Source organism: Danio rerio, chromosome 23, assembly GCF_052040795.2.
Source record: "Danio rerio strain M-AB ecotype USA chromosome 23, GRCz13ab, whole genome shotgun sequence".
NCBI lineage: Eukaryota > Metazoa > Chordata > Actinopteri > Cypriniformes > Danionidae > Danio > Danio rerio.
This window is the reverse complement of record NC_141043.1, coordinates 2,719,517-2,747,500: the sequence shown is the minus strand read 5'-3', so window position 1 is coordinate 2,747,500 and position 27,984 is coordinate 2,719,517. Positions and strand designations below refer to the sequence as shown.

Genomic DNA, 27,984 nt, shown 5'->3' with positions numbered 1-27,984 from the left:
TCGACTAGGCTGGTTTTAGAGGGGTTTTGGCCACTTCCAGGATGGTTTCCAGCCATTTCCAGCCTGGTCTTAGCTGGTCAGGCTGGGAGATGACCAGCTAAGACCAGCTTGATCACCCTAGCCAAGCTGGGAGTCCAGCCAAAACCAGCTATATCCAACTTAAACCAGGCTGGTCAAGCGGGTTTTAGCTGGATTTGGCTGGTCATTTTCCAGCCTGACCAGCTAAGACCAGGCTGGAAATGGCTGGAAACCAGCCTGGAAATGGCCAAAACCCCTCTAAAACCAGCCTGGTCAACCAGCTAAAACCAGCCAACCAGTTTAGGCTGGTTTAAGCTGGATTTTTCAGCAGGGACTGTAGTGAACTGTAATAAATCCTGTAGTATTCTTCAGTTTTTACTGCAGTAAACTGGTGTATTTGCAGTATAGTATTTCCTATAGCTATAGAAAATGTAGCAGCTAGTTTATATTACTATAGTCGTTGTGATATACGTAATAGCAACTATAGAATTACCACAACAGATTAATACTTCACCACAGTATCCTACAAAAACACTTGAATTATTCTTCATGTGGTCACTCTCATCTAAAAGTAATGACATGGAATGCAGAAAGCCTTCCCAAACATGTGTGTATTATGATTTTGCAGTAAGAAAGCTTATTTTTGGCGGGTGGCAGTGCTGTTTGTCTGTTATATGAGTTATTACTCCTGCTGTCTTTCTCGCAGATATGCTGCTAATGTTCAGGGGGAAAAGAAAATGGCGCAGAGACTAAGTCCTCACGCATCCTTTCCCCACTTTCAGCGGTCAAAATCAGCCTGTTAGCCTTCGGTGTCGACCCGATGACAGTCGTTTTCCGCTAATCGATCTACTTCTCTGTGCAAAAGTGTCCTCGGTGTGAGGCATTCGAGGCGTTAAGTGTGATTTTTCAGCGCTGTTTTTGAACAATAGACGGCAGGGAGAGCGGCGGACGGGACTTAGTCTCTGACGCCATTTCGGCTCCATCTCACTGTAACTGTCATGAGCGCTTCATAGCACTGTAAATCAACACTTACTGTACTCCACAGAGCCGGACTCCACCTGAAACACACATGCATACAACATTTAAAGATATTATGTTACATTACAGTAACACACACGCAGGTTATCAGAAGATATTTGCGCTTAAAGTTGGTGTTTAGCGATATATCTGTGTTGCACGGACCATCCTAACTTTTCGTTTGTAAAGTCCAGCGCAATACCGGAGCGTTTTTATTATTATTTATATAAAGTAAATGAGATTAATCCTGCGAGAATGCTGTAATATGTCCGAAATAGCTACCTGGCGGTGTTTGTGTGCATGATCTCCACTCATGCTTGGACTTGATGATGAAGAGTGTGATGATGAAGATATTGACTGGAAATGACAAAGAAGCCGGTTTTTGAAAAGCTGTGACAGAAATGATCACAGACTTCAGCCGTCGAGCAAAGTCTGACTGTACCGACAGTGCGCATGCGCGGCTTGCGTAAAAGAAACACACTCGAGTACATTCTGGACTCAATAATACACAACATTACAGAAACTCTCTGATCTCATCTTCGCACATCTAACTTTAAGATCTAAAGCAAGTTTTAGCAAGTTTATCTATCACGTAGGCTATTGTACTGGCTTTGTATTTCGAAACAGAATGTAGGTGAATAATTCTTAAAGGGATAATTCGACTAAAAATGAAAGATTTGTCATTCACTTGTTCAACATGTTTGACTTTCTTCTGTTTAACAGACACACACACAGAGAGAGAGAGAGAGAGAGAGAGAGAGAGAGAGAGAGAAAAGATATTTATAAGAAAGCTGAAAACCTGAGTGACCTCCGCTTGTTTTTTCTACAATGGAAGTCAATGGTTACAGGTTTTCAGCATTCTTCAAAATATCTTCTTTAGTGTTCAACAAGAAAATCATAAATGTTTGGATCCACTTGAGGATCAGTAAACAGTGAGTTATTTTCATTTTTTAAAGGGTGAACTGTCTATATAATGTTGCTTAGGTTTAGTTTTTTATGCAAATTACACAAATTCTTGTTTTAGTAATTATTGATTTTATATTTAAAAGTCTCGTTCAAAACTATAAATTATATATTTAAAAAAATAATAATAAAAAATATATATAAATATTTTACTGTTTATTTGTAGGGGTCCAGCCCCAAATGTTCAATGATAATATTAATAATTTTATATATATATATATATATATATATATACTAGTCTCTGGCACAAATTAGCACTTAGCAAGTGTTAATTTTAGGCTCTGTATGAGGGTGTGCGCTACAGTAAAACCAGCCACAAGATGGAGACATAGTTCACACACGGACATTTTCGCTCATGACAATCGCGGTGAACATTAGCAAGAACAACCTACTCTGAACCAGTAAGTGTGTTTACATGTGCTCAGGGCTCAAATGCAGAATGTTGGCAGAATGAGAGGACGAAGCTCATGAAGGAACTGCTGATAAACATTTGAGTAAAAGAGAAACTCCTGCTTCAGAAAACAAACCAATCTATGAGTCTTCACTTCCTCCACATTCACTGACTTCTGCAAACACTGTATACTGGTAAAAACACTTCTCTTAGAGCCTTCCTGACTGACTGACTGAATGAATGAATGAATGAAATAAGCGTTTTTCCACCAAGGCAACCCGGGCCTCCTGAAAAATCCAGCTTAAACCAGCCTAGGCTGGTTGGCTGGTTTTAGCTAGTCGACCAGGCTGGTTTCCAGCCATTTCCAGCCTGGTCTTAGCTGGTCAGGCTGGGAGATGACCAGCTAAAACCAGCTTGACCAGCCTAGCCAAGCTGGGAGTCCAGCCAAAACCAGCTATATCCAGCTTAAACCAGGTTGGTCAAGCTGGTTTTAGCTGGATTTGGCTGGTCATTTTCCAGCCTGCAGGTTAGAAATGGCTGGAAACCAGCCTGGAAATGGCCAAAACCCCTCTAAAACCAGGCTTTTCTACCAGCTAAAACCAGCCAACCAGCCTAGGCTGGTTTAAGCTGGATTTTTCAGCAGGGGGTTGCTGAAATATAATTGGCTATACTGGCATTGACAGGTTAAAAGATACAAAAAGGCAGCCGCTCCAGCATGTAACACATTTTCAAAGCAGAATATCTGACTTCAGCATTGCTTTTCAGATAAACAATCATGTTTACAGCATGTTTCTTAAATATCTGCAAAAATATGGTATTTTTTAGGCTTTAGAGGAGTCGCACATACAGCAGCTTTAACAAAGTATCCCATTACCAAAAAACAAACAGACATTGTATAATTTTAAGAATTTAGGAAATATATTAAGAAACCCACCCATATAACGCTTAGAAATTACTCACGGATAATACCTTCAGATCTTGCTATGGGAATTCCAAACATAAGACTACATCAGTGGCGCCTGCAGCCGTACGGCTGTACACACTGTGTGTACCTGCATGAGAGGGCGGGAATTAATGCAGCTTTTTATTTATTTATTTATTTATTTGTGACATAATTTTAATTGATTATTAAACAGTATACACTACAGCCTGCTTTCGTTTTGAGAACACTTCGGTTTGGTCAGTGGCGTAGCGCAAAATGCGGAGGCCCCCCTGCAGTGATCGCTGACGGGGCCCCGTGATGAGGGGGTTGGGGGGGGGGCGCGGTACGTCATACGTCAATTTGCATATCACTGACGTCATCACGTTCTACCGTTTCTGTTTAACAGCATATGGTTAATAAAGGGGTATTTCTAATTGCACTACACTTTATATAAGCATGTTTATTTAACTAAATGTATTGCTGTTTGAATACAGTATATCATTATAGATGTGTAACGATAGTGAATGTGCAGTAATCTCTCATATGAAATAAACTCAGACAAGTTCAGAAACTGTCACTAAAATATCTGTGATTGAGAACAAGAAAAGAATAAACGGTCCAAGTAAATTGTTAAAATAAAGTAGAAGTAGATCGGTTTGACTGTACAAGGGAAATACCTTCACACTGCCTTTGCTAAATCATTTGTCGTCGGTACGCAGAGGGGTGATCTGCTCTCGGGCTGCAGGTGGGAGAGGCTGCTGTAGAGGACTGACTGGGCCGCCTGTCAGTGCTGTGAGGCGGGGGAGGGGCTGGAGGCATCACACGCAGCTCGTTGAGAAGAGTAGGGACGGTACGGTATGGAAAAATGACAGTCTAAAAAAATCTCCAATAACACACAAAAAAGTCGCTAGATTTGTCGCTAGGGTGGTCTGAAAAGTCGCTAAATCTAGTGACAAAGTCGCTAAGTTGGCAACATTGGCGGCAAGCAATCAGAACGAAGTAGTCCACCGCTTGAGAGGTGTTCAGAGAACACAGACGTGTGAACTTTAGTTCCGACCACAGTTGTTCCCAACAGTTTATTGAAAATCGCGACGACGCGGGGCCCCCTAATCACGCGGGGCCCCCCCGCGGTGCGTGCCCTGCGGGCCCGTCCGCTACGCCACTGGGTTTGGTTACGGTTGTTTCTCCACTGAGGACTCCGGGAGAGAACTTAAGCAACAGCTACATGCACTGCTGAAAGCCTTTTTTCCTGCTGTGCATCGAATAAAGACACGCTTAACATTACTGATGTGCACAATCCTATAGCTACATACTATATCCATGAAACACGAACTTGCAGACTCTTTGAACAACGAGGAAATAACTGCACTTCCGTCAAGCCAGACGTCTTGTTTTGTCATTTAATGCCGGCTATACCACCTGAAGGACGGTTACGGCGTGTTGAGATGTCGGCCGTCACCGGAGAAAGTCTAATCTCTCATTACTCTATTGGGGTTGTGTTTGAAAGCTTTAGTGGCACTGTAGCTGTCCAAGGTACTGTTGATCTAGTTAAATTATAGACTAAATATGCACCAATAAACAGGTCAAATTAGTGAATAAATAAAATAAATATGGATTCTTAAATGTCGGTAGTTTTACTCAAAATGATAAATGTTGTAGCTGCGCAAAATATTTTCTAAAATGTCAAGCAGGATTTTGGGTCCCACTTTATATTAAGTGGCCTTAACTAATATGTACTTACACAGGAATTAATAGTTCATTACAATGTACTTATTATGTAAATACATGTATTTACTGTGTACTTATGCTTGATTAAATACATGTATGTAGTTACATCTGTAATTAACTTTTGTAATTACATTTGTAAATACACTGTTGACCATCCCTTACACCTTAACCCACCCTTAAACCTACCCATACCACCAAACCTGTCCATAACCCAACCTCTATCCCAACTCAAAAGCACCACAAGTGTTCTCAAATACATTATAAACACAGTAAGTACATTGTATTTATTTTTTTATGTAAGTTCATAGTAGTTAAGGACACTTAATATTAAGTATAAAAATATTTAAACTAACAAAAATAAAATAATAAAAACGCAAACATAAAAGCACAATTTTGCTAAATTATAAAAAAAAATGTTTGTTTTTATTTTACTTGATGCATTCGTTAATGTTTGAATTCTGAAATAACAGCCATCGGAAGAGGGTGGGACGGTGCTGGATTTGTGCGTAGCTTGAAATGAAATCCTGCAGGCTCCTGGACTACATGATATATGCTGGGAAAGGGGAGGGGAAAAACACTGGAATAAGCAGTATAAATGTATAAATATGTGTAACTCCGCTGGTTCTATGCCACCCAACCCACTCCGAGCTGGTATTGAACTGGCGAACTTCAGCATAGAAGACAAAGCCTCTAACAAGGAGGCTAAAGGCCATGGCCTCTCACATCTGTCGTTAGAGCACCTTAATGCTGCGTTCACACCAGACGCGAAACGCGCGTCAACCGCGAGTGATTTACATGTTAAGTCAATGCAAACGTGCGAATGACGCAAATTGCGCGGGGCGAATTGAGCGTTTTGCGCGTTTGACGCACTTAACGAGCGTTTCGTGCAAATCTCTCGATTTCGAAAATCTGAACTTCAGCGTACATTCGCGCCTCGTTAACCAATCAGAAGCTTGCTCTTGTGGGGGCGTGATTGTGACGTAGAACCTGTTGTCAGTATTCCGAGGGAAATCCTCCAGCCTTCACCGACAACCCCCGCAACTCGGCTTGGCTCAGTCAGAAGCACCGCTGAAAGCCTCCGTCATCCAGGTTCAGTTTCTGGAGGAGTTTATGAGCTCACAGAGCTGGATGCACATCTGAAAGAATGTAGTGGACTCAGACACGACCCTAAACGTATCAACGCTGTTTTTCAGTCTTCATAAAGCACATTAACACTGTTATTTTCTTTATAAAATCCATATTAGCCATTTAGCTATGAAGCTAGAGTCTTCAGGCAGACAGAAGCCCTGCCCATCACGTGAATCCGCGTCTGTCCTGAAGTGAATTTAACACGCGAATGAAGCGAGTAAACTCAAATGTTCACGTGGCTATTTACGCGCGAATAGCACGATTTATCCGCGTGTTCTGCGTCTGCTGTGAACACAGCATTAGAGGTCAGAGGAGTGAGGTTTACCTGCACAGCATTTACTAGCTGGCCTCAGTTACATATGCACTTGTGATTTTTGCACAAGTGACTTCCTTGACTCCTTGCTTTTCAAACTCCACCGCAGGCCATTCACCACTGCACTCAGGCAAAGTGTTTAATAAAAATGTTCAGCACATTTATTTAATTTTGTTCATAAATTAAAACTTTAAAAATACCTTGAAAATAGTGAGAGAAAAAACAACATCGTAGAACACAGTGCCACACTGAACAACCACCCCAACAACAAGTAAAGCCCACAAACAGCACAGATATACACACGGATAAAGCAACAGATTAAGGGGCAGCGTAAAGGAAAGGGTCAGATCTCCTGAGAGTCTCTGATGGGACAACGGGACAGGACAGAGCCACAGGCCTCCAGTAAATCGGTCTGGCAGCTGACGCAGATGTCCTGACTGTACCAATCCCGCATGGCCAGAGTGTGGAGCGATGAGGAGCTCGAGCTGCCGGACACCAGAACCAGAGGAATCCTGCACATAACCACACCTCACATCACTAAATGTACATCAAGCAAACATCAGCATCTGTGGTGTAAAGTAAATAATGGCATACTCAAATCACTGTAATCAAGTCGGTTTTCCTCAGGATGTGTAGTTTACTAAGTAGTTTTATAAAATGTGTACTTTTACTCTCCCTTGAGTACATTTTTAGTGCTGTATCGGTACCTTTACTCCACTACTTTCCTTCAACCCGCAGCCACTATTTTTTCTTGTCTATGGGGATTAGAAAGATAAGTCCTGTGATTCCAGTCCAATCAAAATCACACATAGAAGGTAAATCACATCATAATGAACTACCTCAAGTCATTGCCGATTTATTATTGCAGCAAATTGTCAAAGTTAGATGCCCAAATCTTTACACGTATTGACAGAAAGACTGTTTAGATGCATGTCACTGCTGAGAAGATGACAGATGTTTACTGTATGAGGACTTAAACACCCAGCAGGCACAAGATGTCAACATGATGTCAGATTGATGTTGTACCTCAATGTCATGGGGACGTTGCATTTTGATTGGAAATGAAAATCGGTTTAGAGTCAGAACTCAACACCAGGCCAACATCCAATCTAAAACCACTCAAATATCAATGTCTAATGATGTTACAGCTTGACATCGTGTGGATGGCGAGGCAGTGGCGCAGTAGGTAGTGCTGTCGCCTCACAACAAGAAGGTCGCTGGTTCGAACCTCGGCTCAGTTGGCGTTTCTGTGTGGAGTTTGCATGTTCTCCCTGCCTTCGCGTGGGTTTCCTCCGGGTGCTCCGGTTTTCCCCACAGTCCAAAGACATGCGGTACAGGTGAATTGGGTGGCCTAAATTGTCCGTAGTGTATGAGTGTGTGTGTGAATGTGTGTGTGGGTGTTTTCCAGAGATGGTTGCTACTGGAAGGGCATCCGCTGTGTAACAACACGGTGGCGACCCCGGATTAATAAAGGGACTAAGCCGACATGAAAATGAATGAATGAATGATATCGTGTGGACATTTCCCACTGTGACGTCTATCAGATGGTGGATTTCGATTGCTATACCTGACAAATAAATGTCAGTATTTGACGTCAATATAATGTTGGTTTAAGATGTCACTTTCTTACAACCTAAAATCAACCAAATATCAATGTTATTTGATGTCATTAATGGATATCTTAATATATTAATGGAAATAACGTTGACCTGAAATGCTGTCTTATGACGCTGTGTGCCTGCTGGGCAATAACGATTACACACATCCAAAAATTACATGTAAATGCATCAGCTTTTACAGTGTGAAACTCACTACTCAACTACTTTTGAAAGCTTTTTACTCATACTTTAGGTAATAATTACAACAACAGACACTTTTACTCTACCTGCACTACATTTTTAGGCAAGTAATGGTACTTTAACTCGGGTATGATTCTTCAGTACTTTTTCCACCACTGATCAGCACATCACTAAAATGCATGTCAAACAAACATCACAAACATCAAACAAACGTCAGCAAATGTCACTAAACAAACATCGAACAAACGTTAGTAAACGTCACTAAATGTACGTCGAACAATCGTCACTAAAATTTACAATTGAACAAACATCACTAAATGTGCATCGAACAAACGTTAGCAAATGTCACAATGTACATCAAACAAACGTTAGTAAATGTCACTGAATGTACATCAAACGTCACTAAATGTACATCGAACAAATGTCACTAAATGTACAGAGCAAACGTCACCAAATGTACAGAGCAAACGTCAGCAAATGTACATCGAACAAACATAAGTAAACGTCAATGTACATCGAACCTACGTTAGCAAACGTCACTAAATGTACGAACAATCGTCACTAAAATGTACAATCGAACAAACATTAGCAAATGTCACTAAATGTACATCAGACAAACGTCAGCAAATGTACATTGATCAAACGTCACTAAATGTACATTGATCAAACGTTAATAAACTTCACTAAAATGTACATCAAACAAACGTCACTAAATGTACAGAGCAAACATCACCAAATGTACATCGAACAAACAATAGCAAACGTCACTAAATGTAAGACTGCTTCTCTGGCAATATGCTCAGGCATTCTGTCTGAATAGGGAAACATCAAAAACTCAAAAATTGCTTGCCACGTTTACGAAAATTTAATTGGAGATTCATAATATTAAAATTAAACAACAGCAGTCTTTTTAGTTTCAGTTTGAAATGTTCGAATCACACAAAATCTGCAGAAACTCACATCTGCTCCGAGCCCCTCCCCCAGAGAATCCCCAACCTATAGTGATCAATGATTGGCTCCTTTACATTCACCATATTGATCGTTACACTTTTCCCCATTCAAAACTATACGAGTGACACGTCTTGTGTATTCTATAGCATTTGAGTTACTCACCAGGCTGAATTCCAGGACCAGCGCTCACTCCAGAAGTTCCTCTGGCTCTGCTCACAGTCTTTCATCACGATCTGCTTGAAGAAGCTGAGTGGAAGGTTCACACAGCGCTGGGACGGCAGACGCATCTGCCACACACACAACACACATTGTTGAACCACAGACATCAGTAGCTAGATTTCCATCCACCTGTTTTCATGCACAATTTGGAATATCACATAAAAAACCTAGATGGAAACGGCAAGATGTGCATAAATTCATCATGGAGGACTCATCAGCTTTGCAATGATGGACGTCCAACATTCTCTGGTCTCCGGCGTCTAGACTGCAGCTCTGCACAAGTAGTTTGGCCATAGGGGAAAAGGTTGTGCTAACTGAGCCTGGTTTCTCTCGTGGTTTTTACCTTAACTTTGGTCATTGGAGAAGTTTGTTCCTCACAACTGTCACCACAGTCTTGCTTGGTTTAGGACTTGCGGAGCTGCGCATCAATGGATTTGCTCTTCAGTGTTTGGACTTTCAGCAGTAAAAATTAACCCACACCGAATTAAACTTCAAGAGAAGAATTTCAGAGTTGGTTTTTAAATCTCTAAATGGCCTTGCACCTTATCTGTCAGACATGTTGATTGAGCATCAGCCTGGTCGGTCTCTTCGGTCATGAACCAGAGATTATTATGTATCCCGTAAGTCGAGGCTGAAATGATTCTAACTTCGTTAATTGAATATATATGTAAGAAATTAATCCAAAACTAAAACGTTATTCATAAACTGAAAACAAATCTATTAAATCTAGATAATGCAGCAGGTGGCGCATATTGAACTGCAGAAATAATGGTGTTGCCTTACTGCAGTAAACAAACAGCGTGATGTCAAATCTAGCAGGATTTCGTAAACTACACAGCATCCTGATATTCGCAGATTTAATTCAGGCAAACTTTAGCAACTATACATTGCACAATCAACAATTACACAAAATTGAATACCTTGCAAAATAACATTTACAATTTTTTTATACTTTGAGGGCCTTAAATTTCTCTACACTGATTTATCAATTTTTAATACTTTAAGACTCCACCGACCCACTGACTGAGGTGAAAGTTATTTATTATACAAGAAAAAGGACTTGCGCAGCTTCTCCTACCTCATCGAATTTCGTTTCTTGTTGAAAACGCTGCATTAATCATGATATTTTACGCGATATTCAAGTTTTGCGCAAAAGTAATTTGCATCTTTGGATGGAAACATAGCCAGTGATGAAACAAGTAAACGTTCAGAGCAGGCTTACCTCTACACAACAGCCAGGACACACAACCCTGCGAAAACACACACATCAGAAACACCAAATGACTGGTAGATTCATCCAGATTCAGAGAGATAAACGATCTCACCTGCGACACACAGAGCAGACGTTGTGCCAGGTGAAATAAAGGCTTCTCATCGCGCAGCATGAACACACCTGAGAAACACACCTCACACTGAATGTTCTTAACTCATCTCATATTTATAAAATTGACTTTAAACGTCTCATGAGGAGCTTTAAAATCTTGTTTGGCGTAATCTCAACTGAAACATGAAGATAGGGCAGGACAGAGTAGCTCCTCCCCCTTTAAAAAAAATGGCCAATAGTGTTGTTCTCACAGCTCTGTTAGTGAGAGTGGCTGAGCTCAAGCGCATCAAACGAAAAGCGTTGAGGCATGTCAGACACTGGGGAGCATTGACTGTTCACAAGATTTTAAAATAATCTGAAGGGTGTTTTGACATCACAGAAATTCTTGATCTATTTAAGATTTGCACAACAATCTCCAAGTCTTTTGTATGAGAGGATAAGTATCGATTTGGATAATATTCTTGACAGAAATCCTAGAGTCTAAGGGAGTATTTCTCACCCGCCAGTCTTGGTATCTTTCACAGGTCATATTGCTGACGTCTCCTCTCTTCTCAGGACTCTGCATCTTCAACACATCAACAATGGATTTGAGAACTGAGCCCTGGTTCCTGCTCTTAACCTAACAGAAAAAGACAGGTTGAGTTTGAGCAATAGTATTCATTACCGGGTCAAAGATGAAAACATGATAAAAAGCCCGCATTAACAGAGTAAAGCTGGGGTCACACTGGGCTTTTCCTCCCATAGACTTCCATTCATACGCTCACGAATGCGTCAGACTGGAAACGCAGGGTCATGCGTCAAATTTCGCAGGTTGCTGCGGTGCAAAGTTCAAGCTTAGTGAACTCCGACCTGTGAAATCGCATCACTTGACTGCGTGAGACCAAGTGAGGATCAAAACGTACTCTCTGGACAGAAATTTAAAACGTGAAGCAATCGCTTGCTTTTTTATCATCTAATAATCGTTTAATCCCGCCCCTTTTTGCAGCTCAGAACGACAGAATTTTACACACACAAACTCTAGTGTGACCACAGCTTTACTACAGCCTAACAGACTCCTCCTCCTCTTCTCCATTTCTGTTTGTAGTCAAAACTGACAGTTGGAGGGGTGTGGTTATGTTAGCCCCACCCAATACCTCAGACAGACTTAAAGCGCGTTCCAAATCGCATACTTATGCACTACTCAACGCCATTTTGTAGTATAAATAGTGTAAGTAGTGCGTTCACACTGACAACTCAAAATAAGCGCACTTTAATTACCCGGATAATGCACATATTCAACCATTAAAAAGTAGTGTAATGTTGGACACTACACACACTCAACAGCCAATGCTTTGCCCAGGTAGCTAATAGGGTGGAGTTATAGGGCGCACATGTTGGATTACTTGATTTTGGATTGTAAAAGCAAAATTCTACTATGAGAGTGATTATAGCGCCTTCTGATGGAGCATGCAGTTATAGTCAGAAGGTATTATTTGGTATTTTGGTCATTTATTATTTCGCTAATTTGGCAATCATTCATTCATTTTCTTTTCAGCTTAGTCCCTATATTTATCATTCCACCACAGCGGAATGAACTGACATCTTATCCAGCACGTTTTTACACATCAGATGCCCTTTAAGCCGCAACCCATCTCTGGGAAACACCCACACACACTCATTCACACACAACGAACAATTTAGCCTACTCAATTCACCTGTACCACATGTGTTTGGACTTTGGGGGAAACAGAAGCACCCGGAGGAAACCCACGCGAACGCAGAAAACATGCAAACTCCACACAGAAACGCCAACTGAGCCGAGGCTCAAACCAGCGACCTTCTTGCTCTTGGCGACAGCACTACTTACTGCGCCACCCAATTTGGCAACCATCATGTGGGAAACGGTTTATACTAACAAATATGGTTAGTTTTGATTTCATGTGTTTGTATTATAAAAAAAAAGAAAGTTATATTATGTATAAAAACTGCAAGATTTTAGTTTAGTCCCCCACATTTATAAAAAACAATTATATTCTATTGATTAACTTTTTTCTGAGAGTTAGACTAAATTGACATTGCATAACAATAGTACTTATCAGATGTTGCACTTATGTCGATGACCCCCCCCCCCCCCCCCAGCATTCCTCACAATATCTTGTTTTGTGTTCAACATCATTTGAGTGCGAGTGAATGAGGTTAACTGTCCATTTAATATCATGAATGATTTGACCACATCTAAAGGGTAGCTATTATGGAGAGAAAAAAAAAGTAAAACACTTTTATAAGGGGTTTAAACACAGTTTTATGGCAACAGTGTGTGAATATAACCAGCTTCTATAAAAAAAATAAAATTACCATAAACAGTCTGCAGTAACACTTTGACTGACATTCTCCCTTTGTACGTGTCATCAGAGGGGGAAAGCTCCGCCCACTAGTGACCATCTCTCCCTCATTAGCATAGGACATTAGTCTTGTTTTTTAATTTGCTACTATGCTGACACACAAACATTTGCTGCTCCACCCTCTTTTGGAAAATCTCATTTGCATTTAAAGCGACAGTCAAAAAAAAGGCACAAATAGGATTAAAGCCGAAATGATTTATAAAGCACTATTTGTGTGGTATTTTAATACTTACTCTAGGGTCATCAGAGACTTATTTGACCTCTGTAAAAAAAAGGGCAGAATAGCTCCCCTTTATAAAGACTCATTTAAAGCAAAATGCTCCCTTATGATCATTTAAAATCTTCATACTTTGTGTGAAACCTAGTGTTGACACTATTTCAACAATAGTATAACAATTAACTCATGAATATAAAAAAGTTGACTATTTTTATGCATTTAATGAGCTGTCTGTCTGTGTACATAGAGAATTGCACCAAAAGTGGACATATCATCTTTGTTAACGAGTAATTTGTGTTTATAGAAAACTTTTAAAATGTAAAACTTTACACTTAATCTCAGCAGATCATGGTTACTGCGCACCGCTTTAAGAAGATCCCGGTTGCAGGCAAAAGATCTGGTCCTCCGCTTTCCTGCACCGCCTCTGAAGTCTGGAAGTGAATAATCAAGACACTTTGAATACAGGCGCCTAAATTATTCAATGCAAATGTGAATAAAAAATAAATAAAATAAAAAAAAGTAGTGAGTTTCAAAAAAGTCAATCTCATAATCAAGATCAAAAAGTGTTCAGACTTTTCCAATAAATAAACCACCTAATCCTTATGACTATAATACCTTTCTCTTTTTATGTCTCACCCTTTCTTTTTTCCTCTCTTTTCAATAGTTTTCCTTTTATTCATTTTTCTGTATATTTTCTTTTTTGTTTTATTTTTAATTTCATTATATTTAGATTTTTTCTCTTATATTTTCCATTTAATTTAAAGGGTCACGAAACACCAAAACACATGTTTTGAGCTGTTGACAGTCGTATATGTGTCCCACACTGCTAAAAACACTATTAGGACACATATCTCACTAACAAGTGAAAATTGGTTGTTTTTGCGTTATTTCGAGCAAATTCGTACTTCCGGTTTGAGACTAATTCTTGAAGCTGCGTCACGGCCATGAGACCTTAGTGTGTGTTCCAGCATGTAAACTGGACATCTGTACCTGGGAGTACCGTATTACGTCTCTGAGTGTGCTGCATTCATTCATGAGAAAGACTGGGTTCAAACCAATCAGTGTGCTCTATTGTGCATGCAGTGCAATTGCATGATAGCTTCAAAGACTGTTTGTACCTGAAACAGTGTTCAGACGGCAGAGAGGCGACACGTTGCGTTGCCAAAAGAAGTGGGAAGAAGAATACAGGTCGCCAGTGTTGCTTTTATAATGTGTTGCAACAAAGGATTTGTTTTTATTTTCCCGCTATGAAAGCGCTGCTGGACTCACGTGTGGATCAGTGCACACGACAGAAATACATTTGTACAGAACATTTTTACGCGAGAGCTTTTCTTATCTGGAAATGGTAAAATTCGGATTTGCTGCTCGTCTCCTTTAAAAATAGACGCAGCTCCAGTATGTGCTGATTGCCCTGTCTCTAGAGATTTAGTAAGCGATCAGTGCTCTTTATTTTGGTTCATTCAGATGGCAAAGTTATTTTGTATGGTCAGCAGTACTCTTTTTAGTGTTTAAAGACAGACCATGGTCAAAATGATTAAGTTTACAGGACATTAATATCACTACAATATTATGGACTGAAAGATCCAACCCAGGCTCATTCTGAAAACGTAGTCCCGTGGACGTTTCTGGAGACCGCGAAATACAGAAGAGCAGTCCCAGAAATCAGGTAAGACAAAAACAGAATCCATAAAATAAAATGAACGAGTTCATAACAGGGTGAGAACGTGGTAAAATCCGAAAAAGGTTTTAAAAAAAAAAACAAAACAAAAAAAAAAGACGAGGCTTTTCTTTTTCTAGACGGCTTTTCTAAATGGTTGCTCGGGTTTAGGGAAGTGAGCGAGTGGGCGGGTCAATCGGTAAAACTGGTTGGGTTCAGGGAAGGAGGAGGGTGGGTCAGCCGATTGGCCGGTCACGCAGTCAATCATTCGGTTAGTCAGACAGCGGCCTTTGGTGGGTTTACGCGAGAACAGCGCGGGCGCGAACGGCACTCGCGAGAGACGTTTGAGATACGAAAAAGCGCACACAGCGGCCTCTCGCGGATTTGCGAAAACAAAAACTGCACAAATACGTACCTCCCGGGACATATTTTGCAGTCTCCAGAAACGTCCGCTGGACTACGTTTCAGAATGAGCCTGGGTTGGAAAGATCCACTGTGAATGCTGCTCTCCGAGAGTAAACATGTAAACACTGCAGGCAAACTATTACCAACTGTCGTGTTGATTTTTTGCCGCATTTTGTGACAGGATAGTCTACACACACACGGCTTTCTGACCTACCGAGTTAGAGAATGCAGAGGTTTTTCTCTTATATGACTTGCGATCTCAAGCATTCCACCGTCATAAAACACAGTCAGTTTCTCCCCTGCCTCTGTCTGTTGGCTTTACCTTGGTGAAAATCAGAGCGTGCCCTAATGGAAACTCTTTAAATCCTTCCCCCGACATTCCCACCCAAACAGAGCTAGACACGCCCACTTTCCTGACTTTTTTTTTTAAACTAGAGTGAAAACTCCCTGCTGAATCAGGGGGGGGGGGGGGTTTCATGGCCCTTTAATTTCTTTTCCTTTCATCTTGTTTTTTTTTCTCATCATTTTATTTTCGTTATCTTTCCTATTTTTAATCCATTTCTTTATCTAGTTGTAATTTACATTTAATTCTTCACTTAGTTCTGTATCATGAAGTTTGAGTCTACTTTGCACCAAAACGGTGCATGAGGCAACAAAGGTAGCTCAGCTGCTCCATATTATCATGGCAAAGAGTGATTAAAGTCGAGCTGCCTTCATGTGTTATAAAACCCCAGACTGGTGAAAATTTAACTGAAACTTAACCAGCTAAAGCCTGATTTATACTTCTGCGTCAAACACTGGCGTATGCTACGGCGCTGACGCATAGCCCTTCGCCGTGGCCATCGCTGTCACTGACGTGCACCTCTCAAAAAATGTAACTACACGTCGCAACGACGCGTAGCGTAAGCTCTGTGATTGGTCGGCTTGGTAGCGCTGACGAGTCTGGGCGGGACCGAGAGGCGCGCGAATGGCGCGACGCCGCGCGAGCGATTGTTTACAAGTGTGGAGTCCCGTGAAGGAGCTCCGGATGGAAAGTTTTGTTTTGTGTTTACCTCATAGTTAAAGTTGTTGCACATCCGCCGGTTCCTGCCTCAAAATGAGCGAGTTTGAGCCACTTGTACATCCCGGAAGTGTTCAGGAAATGCAAAAAAGTAGCGAAGAAACTCGACACAGAGGAACATTTACACCTCACTGCCAACTAGCGTTTCGGAAGTGTTAATGCAGACCGGCAGAGACAGCGCGCAGAAGTATAAATACACAGCCACGCGCGTTGCCTGCGCCGTGGGTTACGCCGGTCACTTGACGCAGAAGTATAAATCAGGCTTAATGCAGCTTCATGGTACAGGCCACTAATCCTCTCAGGCCTCCCTCATATACAAAACATTAAACTTCACCTGTTAAGTTGGAGTCTTGCACTGGACTTTCTGAATCATCCTGTACATTTGCAGAAAAACAGACAAAAACTTTGCATAGTGATGAACTTAGTGTTATCTCTTGGCATTCCTGAATGCTCTGCTGTAAACCTGAATTAGAGCCGTACGTGTGCTGGGATCCTGAGTGCAGGAGCTTTCAGACCCGTGGAGTCTTCAGGGACGGTCAATCCATCTGCAGCGAGAACAAAAGCTGTCAGTGATGTGCAGACTCACATCAGGCCATGTACGAGTCAACAGTGTGTTCCTGCACAACCAGAGAGGCTTAGATGCGTTTCTAGGACCCAAGATTTACCACTGTTGTTCCTGATCCATCCTGTAGGGGGGTGAAAGATATACATAATGAATCTGAAGTTATGGCCACCGGATTCATACTTAACTGTGTATTTGACATTAGTTTGCCACGTTTCCTGGGAGTTGGATTGGGTTTAGAGTTTGTGTTACAGTAAGGCTATATAATATGGAGTCCTAGAAATGCACTCTTAAAACTGCAGCCTCTCCTTCAGTTGTGCAGGAACACGCTTCACGTGTAAGCGGATCCTGATACTGTACTGTTGTTGTTCCGTGCGCTACGATTTAGGCGTTTGGAGTGGTCAGCCGAGCGGATCTCCTCCATCAGCAGCTCATGCAGACTGCTCTGCTTTTTAGGCTTTAGGCCCATCTTACGCTCAGAGGCCTGAGGAAGAAGAGGAGATCCACTGAAAACCACAGCAAAACCTGTCTTTTGAGAAATACGAGGATGCAGAAAGAGCAAACACTGGTTTAAAAACACAAAAGGTAACCCGCAGTAGGGACTGGGTGGCTGGAGAAGAGCTGAAGTATAAATAAAGCGGATTTATACATGATAAAGAATCTTGACAGTAGACGGCCAGAGCAGAAGAACTTTGGCATAACCGTACGTTCACACCGAAAGCGTCGAGAGCGTCCAAGGTCGCTCTGGCCGCCCTGGCGACAACGCTGTCTGCCTTCAGCTCCGGCGGCGAGAGCGTCAAAACTCGCTACATTGATCTCGTACTTAAAGGAGCCGTTGCAGCATTATCAGTTACATTCCTGCATAAGGCATGTTTTTAGCGTGAAAATGTTGCGCACTTCTTATCAAATTCATATAACAATGGAAGATCAAGTTGCGTGTGGTGTGGCTTTGCTCTATTTATCCAGTATGTGTCCATATGTCTGAAATATCCTGAAGCAGCAGTACTGTTTTGTCCTGTCACATCGCGTGAGATTCCCGCTTTTTAAAGATAAATATAACATTAATGCACATCAGTAACTCGCCAGTAACTTATTTAATGTATGTTCCTGTAAGAAAACATTGTAAATAATTGGAAATCCGGCGACCGCAATAATCAAACCCTTGGGAACAACTGTGGTCGGAACCAAAGTTCACAGGTCTGTGTTCCCTGAACTGCTATCAAGCGATGGACGTCTTCATTCTGATTGCTTGCCGCCGAACCACGTCATAGCTTATTACCATAAAGTTGACTTCATTTCAACTCTCCTCAACGCTCACGCCGGCGAAGACGCGCCGCGCTGCTCCTCGCCGCTTATCGTCGCCTATCGCCGCCGGCTCTCATTGAAAATGAATGACTTCCGGCTACTTTGACGCTCTCGCCGCTTTCGGTGTGAACGTACGGTAAGAAAAGCTCTGCTGCTTTCATAACGTCACGCTCATCTCTCATCAGCAATAGCTTCAGCGTTTCTCGGTTTAGTTCCAGTCTAACTTGGCTTCACACAACCTATTGTTATAAGGGACTTGACTATAGACATCTCACATAATCTGTCAAACATCAGAGAAAGACGCTGTTCCAGAGATGAAGCAGAATTTGATGAAAGATTAACCAAAATCAAACATTTCCTACAGTGGATTGGATTCACTTGCGCAGGTTAATAATAGTCCATGTTAAGACTAACATTAACCATAAACAATTGCTTTCAGGTGACCTCAAAGATAAAAGTCTAAGAGGGTCAGATAGGGTGACCTTTGGGGCCATTCAACTGGCCCACAACAACCAATCCACTTCTCAGGAAACATTCATCTAGGAATGCTCAGACCGGACACCCATAATGCATCTTGCTATCAGTGTGTGGAGAGTGAGAGAAGAGGGTTGCATTGGCAATCCAACACAACTGGCATCACATTAAACGCGTTACAAGTGGTCAGAAACTTGTAAATAACGCATGAAAGAATAAAGTTGCGTTAAAAGCAAGCACACCATTGATTTTCATGTGAAATTCCCAATAAGTTTGATGTGTCACATGACCCTCTTCCTATTGAAAAAAAAAAACACAAGTTGGATCCAAGATGGCCGACTTTAAAATGGTCACCACCCATCTTGAAAAGTTTGCCCCCTCACATATACTAACGTGCCACAAACAGGCTGTTAATATCACCAACCATTCCCATTTTATTAAGGTACATCCATATAAATGGCCCACCTGTATTTGGACCCAGGAAATGAAGGAAAAACTAGTGTAAATTTGTCAGGAGCACCTGTGTCTGTTTGACGTGTCATCTGAGCAATATCACCAAAAAAAAAAAAAAAAAGTCTTGTAGAAATTGCCAATTCCCTTTAAAGCCCAGGTGAGCAATTTCTCATTATGTAGTTAACAAAAGATAAACTACATGACCAAGATTTTTTGTGTCACTTCTGGTGTTTGGTGTGTGTGTGTCGTTCTTCCTATTGTAAAGTCTTTCAGTGTGAAACCCCCTGTCGCTTATTCAGCTTGCCCATCCATCTTATTCTCGACATTAATCAGCAACTTAAAAATAGTAATGTTATCCAAATGTTATATTCTCACCGGCCTCAATGTTGGCCGTGAGCGGATGAACTCTAGAAGAGTCTGATGAGCGTCTGCTTTTCTTTGTCCATCTGACACATCCTATGAATACAAGATGATAGCCATTAATCCAGTGGAATTAACTGGCAAACATAAAAACAATAGGATATAATGACAATAGGAAAAATGATTGGAAATGAATAAGAGCAGGAGTGAACACACACACACCTGAACCTTGCGAAGTGTGTAGCGCCGGCTCTGGATGTCCCGCAGCAGCTGGTGAAATGGAGGAATTTCCACAGGAACTGGACGTTTCTTTACAGTCAGACTCTTAGCTGATGGCCTCAACACCACACCTCTGCTCAGCTCCTCCACCAGATCCTTCCACACGGATACCTGCAATGGAAACCATGTGCAAACCTTTCCTGTTTTAAGTTAATAATAATAATAATAATAAACAGTGTAAATCTGCACTCAGTTCTGCTCACCCAGTCTGTGGACACTTTCGCCACTATTTGAGTCTCGGATTCCAGCAGTTTCTGCAGACTCTGTTGAGAGCATGCGAAATACAGGAAATGACATGTGACTCCTAAAACAGCAAAGGCCTATTGCACAAAGCCAGTTCGGGTTTTTTAACCCAGGTTTGTATTCAGTTTGAGCAAGCTAAAAAAAATAATAAATTATATATTTATTTATATTTATATTTATATATATATATATATATATATATATATATATATATATATATAAATATATATATATATATAAAGGGCGGGCTGGTTTTGATTGGGCTCCGTCTCTATGTTAACTTGTGCTACATTGCTTACCTGCTCCAGCACAGGTTTAATTCTGGGTTTCAGATTGCAAACCCAAACTGAACCAATCAGCTATGAGTAAAGTGAGATTTATATCTGATGATCAATCCAGTTGGATGGGGCAACCATTACTGTCTCCAAAATGTTGAAAAGCCTTGGAGTAACGATTGATGACCAACTAAACTTCTCTGACCACATTTCTAGAACTGCTCGATCGTGCAGATTCGCACTCTATAACATCAGAAAGGTCCGACCCTTCCTATCTGAACATGCAGCTCAACTCCTTGTTCAAGCTCTTGTTCTCTCCAGACTGGACTATTGCAACTCTCTATTAGCCGGGCTTCCAGCTAACTCTATCAAACCTCTTCAGCTGTTCCAGAACGCAGCAGCACGAGTGGTCTTTAATGAACCTAAAAGAGCACATGTCACTCCGCTGCTCATCCGTTTGCACTGGCTGCCAGTTGCTGCTCGCATCAAATTCAAAGCTCTGATGTTTGCCTACAAAGCGACTTCTGGCTTTGCTCCTTATCTGCTCTCACTTCTGCAGATTTAAGTGCCCTCCAGAAACTTGTGTTCTGTGAATGAACGTCGCCTCATGGTTCCTTCCCAAAGAGGGAAGAAATCACTTTCCCGAACTCTCGCATTCAATCTGCCCAGTTGGTGGAATGAACTCCCTAACTGCATCAGAACAGCAGAGTCACTCGCTGTCTTCAAGAAACGACTAAAAACTCAACTATTTAGTCTCCACTTCCCTTCCTAATCTGCAATTGCCTCTCTGGTTCTACCACCAACTGTATTAATAAATAAAAATAAAATGACTAATGTTTTGCTTCTTACACGTTACACACCTGAAACTTGCCTACAGCACTTATTCATTGTTGCTCTTATAGTTGTGCAAGTTGCTTTCTTGTCCTTATTTGTAAGTCGCTTTGGATAAAAGCGTTTGCTGCTAAATGACTAAAATGTAACGTGATGCTCCAAGCCACTCCCAGTGTCCATTTACTCCACATTAGAACTTCATTTTGCCAAAATTGCCTTATTACTAATAATTTATTCATGTGAATTAAAATTACTTAATATATTTCCAGTAGTTAATTGCTAAATAACACTAATAATGGCTTTAAAAATGTAGATGTAAATTTACTTTAATATTTTCATTTATTAATTTTCCTTCGGCTTAGTCCCTTATTTATCACGAGTTACCACAGTGGAATGAACTGCCAACAATACCGACATATGTTTTATGCTGTGGATGCCCTTCCAACCACAACCCATTACTGGAAAAACACACACAAACACACACAAACACACACACACACACACACACACACACACACACACACACACACACACACACACACACACACACACACACACACACACACGTGTATGTTTTTGTGAAAAGTGGGGACATTACATAGGTTTCCATTCATTTTATACTGTCCAAACTGTATATTATATTGCCCTCACCCCACCCCACCCCACCCCTAAACCCAACCATCACAGGAGACTGTGCAGCTTTACTCTCTTATTAAACTCATCCTGTAGGATTTATAAGCATTTTGAGAAATGAGGACGTCACCAATTTCCTTATAAGTTACCTCCTTTTTGTAATACCTGTGTCATACCCATGTCATTATACAGATTTGTGTCCTGATATGTCACAAAAACACATACACACACACACTGTGGGGACTGTGGGGAAAACTGGAGGGCAGGGAGGAAACCAACCCCAGCACAGAGAGAACATGCAAACTCCACACAGAAATGCCAACTGGCACTGTAATATCAATGTCGAAACAGTACATGGTGGCATTTTGTTTTAATAACACCAAACCTTTTAAATGTGAACATTTACACTAGTTTGCTGCATTTTATTTGCATAAAACAGCAACAAAAAACATAACTCTGCCGAGATCTGCCTTTTAAGTCTCTCACCTTCCTGGACTGCTGAACGATCTGCAGATACTGGAAGAGCTCAGCGCTGTGCAGGAACAGACTGCGGCACACGCTCTTATAGTGCTGATCAGCCTGAGCGGGGTTGCACAGACGCTTCCTACAGACCTGACCCAAAAACATAACATAGCACTCCTGCTTTGATGCATCCATTTCCTGCAATTGGTCGGATGGAGCGATGATGTCAGCATACCTGGATGACATCAGCGATGGAGCAGACGGGCTGACGGCAGGTCACTCTGGTCATCTGACACAGCAGGATCTCCAGCGTCTCGCTCAGCTCTCGCTCCACCTGCGTCTCCAGACCCCAGTCCAGACTCAGGTACACGAGACGACCCACAAACTCCACCGCCTGAACACGCACACACACACGTTCCTATATCCCGGTAGGGAGACTTTCATAGACATAATCTCCCCCTACCCCAATCTCCACTCTCGCAGAAAACAATCTGCATTTTCACATTTTCAAAATGTCATTCTGTGTGCATGTTTGCCCATGGGGACCTCAATTTTGTAATTCACTTGAATCTAAATTAATCATTAACAATAATAAAAGTTAGGAAAGATTCAAGTGGTTGTGAATAAAATTGGAGGCGATCAGAGTATGGCTGTTTGTAAACCATAGAGAGCCGTCTGCTGTTAAAAACTGTCCTGGAGTGTAGTACATAGTTAAAAACTAGTCTAGAGCACCGTCTGCTGTTGAAAACTAGCCTAGAGCGCCATCTACTATTAAAAACTAGCCTAGGACGATATCTGCTGGTAAAAACTAGCCTAGAGCACCATCTGCTGGTAAAAACTGTCCTAGAGCGCTGTCTGCTGTTACAAACTAGAGCGCCATCTGCTGTTAAAAACTGTCCTAGAGCGCTGTCTGCTGTAACAAACTAGCCTAGAACTCCATCTGCTGTTAAAACTGTCCTAGAGAGCCATCTGCTGTTGAAAACTAGCCTAGAGCGCCATCTGCTGTTATATCTTAGAGCGCCGCCTGTTGTTAAAAACTAGCCTAGAGCGCCGTCTGCTGTAAAAAACTAGCCTAGAGCACCATCTGCTCTAAAAAAAACTAGCCTAGAGCTCCCTCTGCTGTAAAAAACTAGCCTAGAGCACCATCTGCTTTAAAAAAAACTAGCCTAGAGCACCATCTGCTGTAAAAAACTAGCCTAGAGCACCATCTGCTGTAAAAAACTAGCCTAGAGTACCATCTGCTGTAAAAAACTAGCCTAGAGCTCCCTCTGCTGTAAAAAAAACTAGCCTAGAGCACCATCTGCTGTAAAAAACTAGCCTAGAGCACCATCTACTGTAAAAAAAACTAGCCTAGAGCTCTCTCTGCTGTAAAAAACTAGCCTAGAGCACCATCTGCTGTTAAAAACTAGCCTAGAGCGCCATCTGCTGTTAAAAACTAGCCTAGAGCACCATCTGCTGTAAAAAACTAGCCTAGAGCACCATCTGCTGTAAAAAAACTAGCCTAGAGATCCATATGCTGTAAAAAACTAGCCTAGAGCGCCATATGCTGTTAAAAACTAGCCTAGAGCACCGTCTAATGTAAAAAAAAAACTAGCCTAGAGCGCCATCTGCTGTAAAAAACTAGCCTAGAGCGCCATCTGCTGTAAAAAAACTAGCCTAGAGATCCATATGCTGTAAAAAACTAGCCTAGAGCGCCATCTGCTGTAAAAAAGTAGCCTAGAGCGCCATCTGCTGTAAAAAACTAGCCTAGAGCGCCGTCTGCTGTAAAAAAAACTAGCCTAGAGCACCATCTGCTGTAAAAACTAGCCTAGAGCGCCATCTGCTGTAAAAAAAGTAGCCTAGACCACCATCTTCTGTAAAAAACTAGCCTAGACCACCATCTTCTGTAAAAAACTAGCCTAGAGCACCATCTGCTGTTAAAAACTAGCCTAGAGCGCCGTCTGCTGTAAAAACTAACCTATAGCGGCATCTGCTGTAAAACTACTGGAGAAAACCAAGATGCATTTTGTATACATGCAGAATTTATATCTCAAATGACTTTTATTTTATGCCATAGGTCAAATTAAATGTGAAAATGTTAAGGTTTAATAATAAACAGCCGATCGTCTTTAAGTATTTGGTGCTGTGATGTACGCCAACAATCTGAATATTGCTGAAAAAGGCACTCAAAATGTTTATATAATAAATAATAATTGTGTGATGTAGAAGCATGTTAACTCATGGGGAACTCAATTTTGGTCCCCAAAGTGACAAGTCCCCATGAGTCTGTGTAAATTCAAATTTACTACACCACCTCAACACACTCACATGCATAAACATGTATGGGATCATGCATCTGAAAACAGCTTCATCACCTACCTGCTCCTCTGTCTCGATGACGAGGGAATCACCTGCAGACGAGATGTTGAATAAAAAATTTGAACTGTATTTATAACATTACAATGGAATCCACCTTTCTTGTTGTGTATAATTAAAGCTTTCATCAGATTATACAGTATTATCATGATAATAATAATGATGTTCCAAGCTGCAAAATTAAGCTACTTTAAGTTACTTCGTCGGCTCACAAAATGAGACACAAACCATAAGGAGACACATCATTTACTAGTTTGCAAAGTTAAAATGCAAAGAAATACGCAGTAATTTAAAGTCCTGCTACATTTGTTATTCATAATTTCATATACACACAACCACAATTTGTTATATCATCATTAAAATAATCAGATTTATAATAATAAATTATAGGGAGGGTTAAGGGCACTTCAGATCATTTTGGAAGGGCACTTTCTACCCAAGACTGAAAAGGGCATGTGCACTGCACAGGTGTGCACTATGTGTGCACGTGCCTTGTCAATGTTTTTATTTCTCATGTTAGAGTTCTCACCGGTAATACTGCTGACCGGCCTCAGGGAGACGCTGCCGTCGGCGGACAGTAAAACACCGTCGGCGGCTGCAGACACGACAGTCCTCCGGGTGTGATGAGAAAACAGCGAGCAGAGTTGGAAACCCAGAGCCCAGGCCTGCTCCTCACTGAGCGGCTGATCCTGTACCTGCAGCAGCTCCTCCAGAGACATAAGCTGACCGCAGGACAGCATCTGACCGTACAGACACAACTCCATCACCCGCAGAGCCGCTGTTCAGTCCAAGTGTCCTTCCCTCAGACTTTCCTACCAAGAAGATTTTTCCTTCAAGAAGACGCAAACAACACGAGATCCAATGTAAAGATCACTTCCTCGATAACAGATACAACACGGGTCCACTTCTTGGCGCTTCTCAGCTCTTCTCCCTATTGATGAGACTAATTAACTGCACCTGAGGAATGAATCAGTTTGACCAGTTTTGTAGAGTTCAGAACGGTGAGTCACTTCTAGTGAATCGGTTCACTCAGGTTCATCAAAACAAAGCGACTACTATAACTATAAAAGGAGATATATATATTATATGCACATATATATAAAAAATCCATCTGAAAAATCCAGCTTAAACAAGTATAGGCTGGTTGGCTGGTTTTAAAGGGGTTTTGGCCATTTCCAGGCTGGTTTCCAGCCATTTCCAACCTGGTCTTAGCTGGTCAGGCTGGAAAATTATCAGCCAAATCCAGATAAAACCAGCTTTACCAGCCTGGTTTAAGCTGGATATAGCTGGTTTTGGCTGGACTCCCAGCTTGGCTAAGCTGGTCAAGCTGGCCATCTCCCAGCCTGACCAGCTAAGACCAGGCTGGAAATGGCTGAAAACCAGCCTGGAAATGGCCAAAACCCCTCTAAAACCAGCCTGGTCGACCAGCTAAAACCAGCCAACCAGCCTAGGCTGGTTTAAGCTGGATTATTCAGAAGGGATGTAATTGTTAAGCATCTTATAGAAAATATTAATTCAAATTAAAGATCTGTGAGGGCTTCCTCATTTATGCTGAGCACTGTATGGTGACTCACTTCTAATGAATCGGTTCGTTCAGACCGGTTCATCAAAACAAGACGACTACAATAATGATAAATATAAAATGAGTTATGTTATATGCACAAATATATGATCGTAAAGCGTCCTATAGAAAATATTAATAAAAAAAATATCTGTGATGATGAGTAAACTCATGTTGAGTACTGTAAGTGTTCAGAACCGTGAGTCACTTCGAATGAATCAGTTTGTTCAGACCGGTTAATCAAAACAAGACGATTACAAATAATGATAAATTATTATAAATCAGATTATTTTTATGATGATATAACAAATTGTGGTTATGTCTATATAAAATTGTGAATAACAAATGTAGCAGGACTTTAAAATAATGTTTATTTCTTTGCATTTTAACTTTGTAAACTTTAAAATCACATGTCTCCTTATGGTTTGTGTCTCATTTTGTGAGCCGACTGACAACAGTTGTTCACTCCCCTGCTCTGCTGGCCACGCCCACTCCTCCCTCTGCTCAGTGCTCCACGCCCATCATAAAGCATTTTTTGAAAGAAATCTGAGGTAGACTCGAACCGAAAGAGGAGGTTTCATGTCCTTTTAAGGAGACAATCAGCCCTTTAGGGCAGGACTATTAGTAATTTAGGTAATTTCAAAATTTGTCCATTTATCAATCTTTCTTCATTTGTTGGCAACACCCGACAATCTTCCAACAATCCAACTGGTTCCCAAAAAAGGAAATCATGCACCGCCCTATAATTGTTTTCTAATTTCAGAACTGTTTCAAGTTTATGCGAATCATGATAGCAAATAAAACACAATCTTAACTTCAGAATGAAGACGACTTGTTGTTGGAATACCATTTAATATTATTAGTTTTTCCACATGGAAATCAATGTTACTGGAGTTCATCTGAGTATTCGAGAGTTCACACTTAGCTGATGATTGATTATAAAGCTTGTTTGGCATGCTGTCCCGGGAACATAAAATCAAAAGATCCTTGAGCCCGGGGCTCCTTCCTGTTTGCAAGGTGAGAGGGGAGTTTGAGCTCAGGTAGATCTCAGGAACACCCCTGCTGTAGTAGCTAATGAACAGATAGTGATTGCTCTTAGGAGATGACTACTTACTAGCAGCATGTCTATGGTGCCGATTTGGAATAGTCAATTAACTTAAGCTGCATGTTTTTGGACGGTGGGAGGAAACCGGGGGAAACCCACGTGAGCACGGGGTGAACGTATAAACTCCGCACAGAAACGTCGGCTGGCTTGATTAGGATTAAAACCAGTGACGTTCTTGCTGCAAGGCAGCAGTGCTAACCATTGGGCCACCCATCTAGGAAAGGAGGAGGAGTGGATGAGGGGATTCTTCAAAATGAAGATGTCTGTAATATGGAACTTAGAGTATTTATAGTGGCTTAGGAATCATCTGATTGGTGAATCATGAACTGACCAGCTGTGATCAATCATAAGCACGTGATCCTCTCGAAATTAGTTTATAAATAAACTCCACTTTGTGTTTGTAAACTGATTAATGACGTCTTGAAGGCGAGTAAATACGTACATTTTCATATTTGGGTGAGCTATCCCTTTAAGATCAAGAGCTGTGTAACACCAAAAGCAGCATCGAAGCAATCTCCTTTCAGTCACTCCACCTCCACACGGAGACTGTCGGCCTGATCCGGTGCATTAATCATCTGCCGTGGGTTGTGGAA

At 41.4% G+C, this 27,984-nt stretch overlaps 3 protein-coding genes across 10 annotated transcripts in view; all 3 read right to left on the bottom strand.

Moving 5' to 3' along the window:
- top1b (DNA topoisomerase Ib) overlaps nt 1-1,475 on the bottom strand; it is a 32,310-nt gene extending 30,835 nt beyond the window's left edge. Inside the window, exons 1-2 of the mRNA XM_087306419.1 lie at nt 1,318-1,475; nt 1,052-1,076 (exon numbers count right to left, since the gene is read on the bottom strand). Coding sequence (XP_087162545.1) covers nt 1,052-1,076; nt 1,318-1,350 — 58 coding nt within the window. The 5' untranslated portion in view covers nt 1,351-1,475. The remainder of the gene's footprint in view (nt 1-1,051; nt 1,077-1,317) is intronic.
- The window catches only part of ggt7 (gamma-glutamyltransferase 7), a 219,444-nt gene that overhangs the window by 129,495 nt on the left and 61,965 nt on the right, over nt 1-27,984 (bottom strand). The window lies entirely within an intron of this gene.
- Nucleotides 6,619-25,684, bottom strand: zgc:114123. Of its 7 annotated transcripts, none has more exons than XM_087306091.1 (16): nt 25,255-25,684; nt 24,729-24,760; nt 22,606-22,764; nt 22,395-22,520; nt 20,130-20,189; nt 19,870-20,061; nt 19,663-19,743; nt 17,416-17,539; nt 16,974-17,038; nt 16,828-16,867; nt 13,702-13,802; nt 11,273-11,392; nt 10,775-10,842; nt 10,672-10,699; nt 9,393-9,517; nt 6,619-6,992 (listed from the first exon to the last, which is right to left on the bottom strand). In XM_087306091.1, the coding sequence occupies exons 1-16, from the start codon at nt 25,487-25,489 to the stop codon at nt 6,824-6,826; spliced, it is 1,725 nt and encodes a 574-aa protein (XP_087162217.1). In that variant the 5' UTR covers nt 25,490-25,684; the 3' UTR covers nt 6,619-6,823.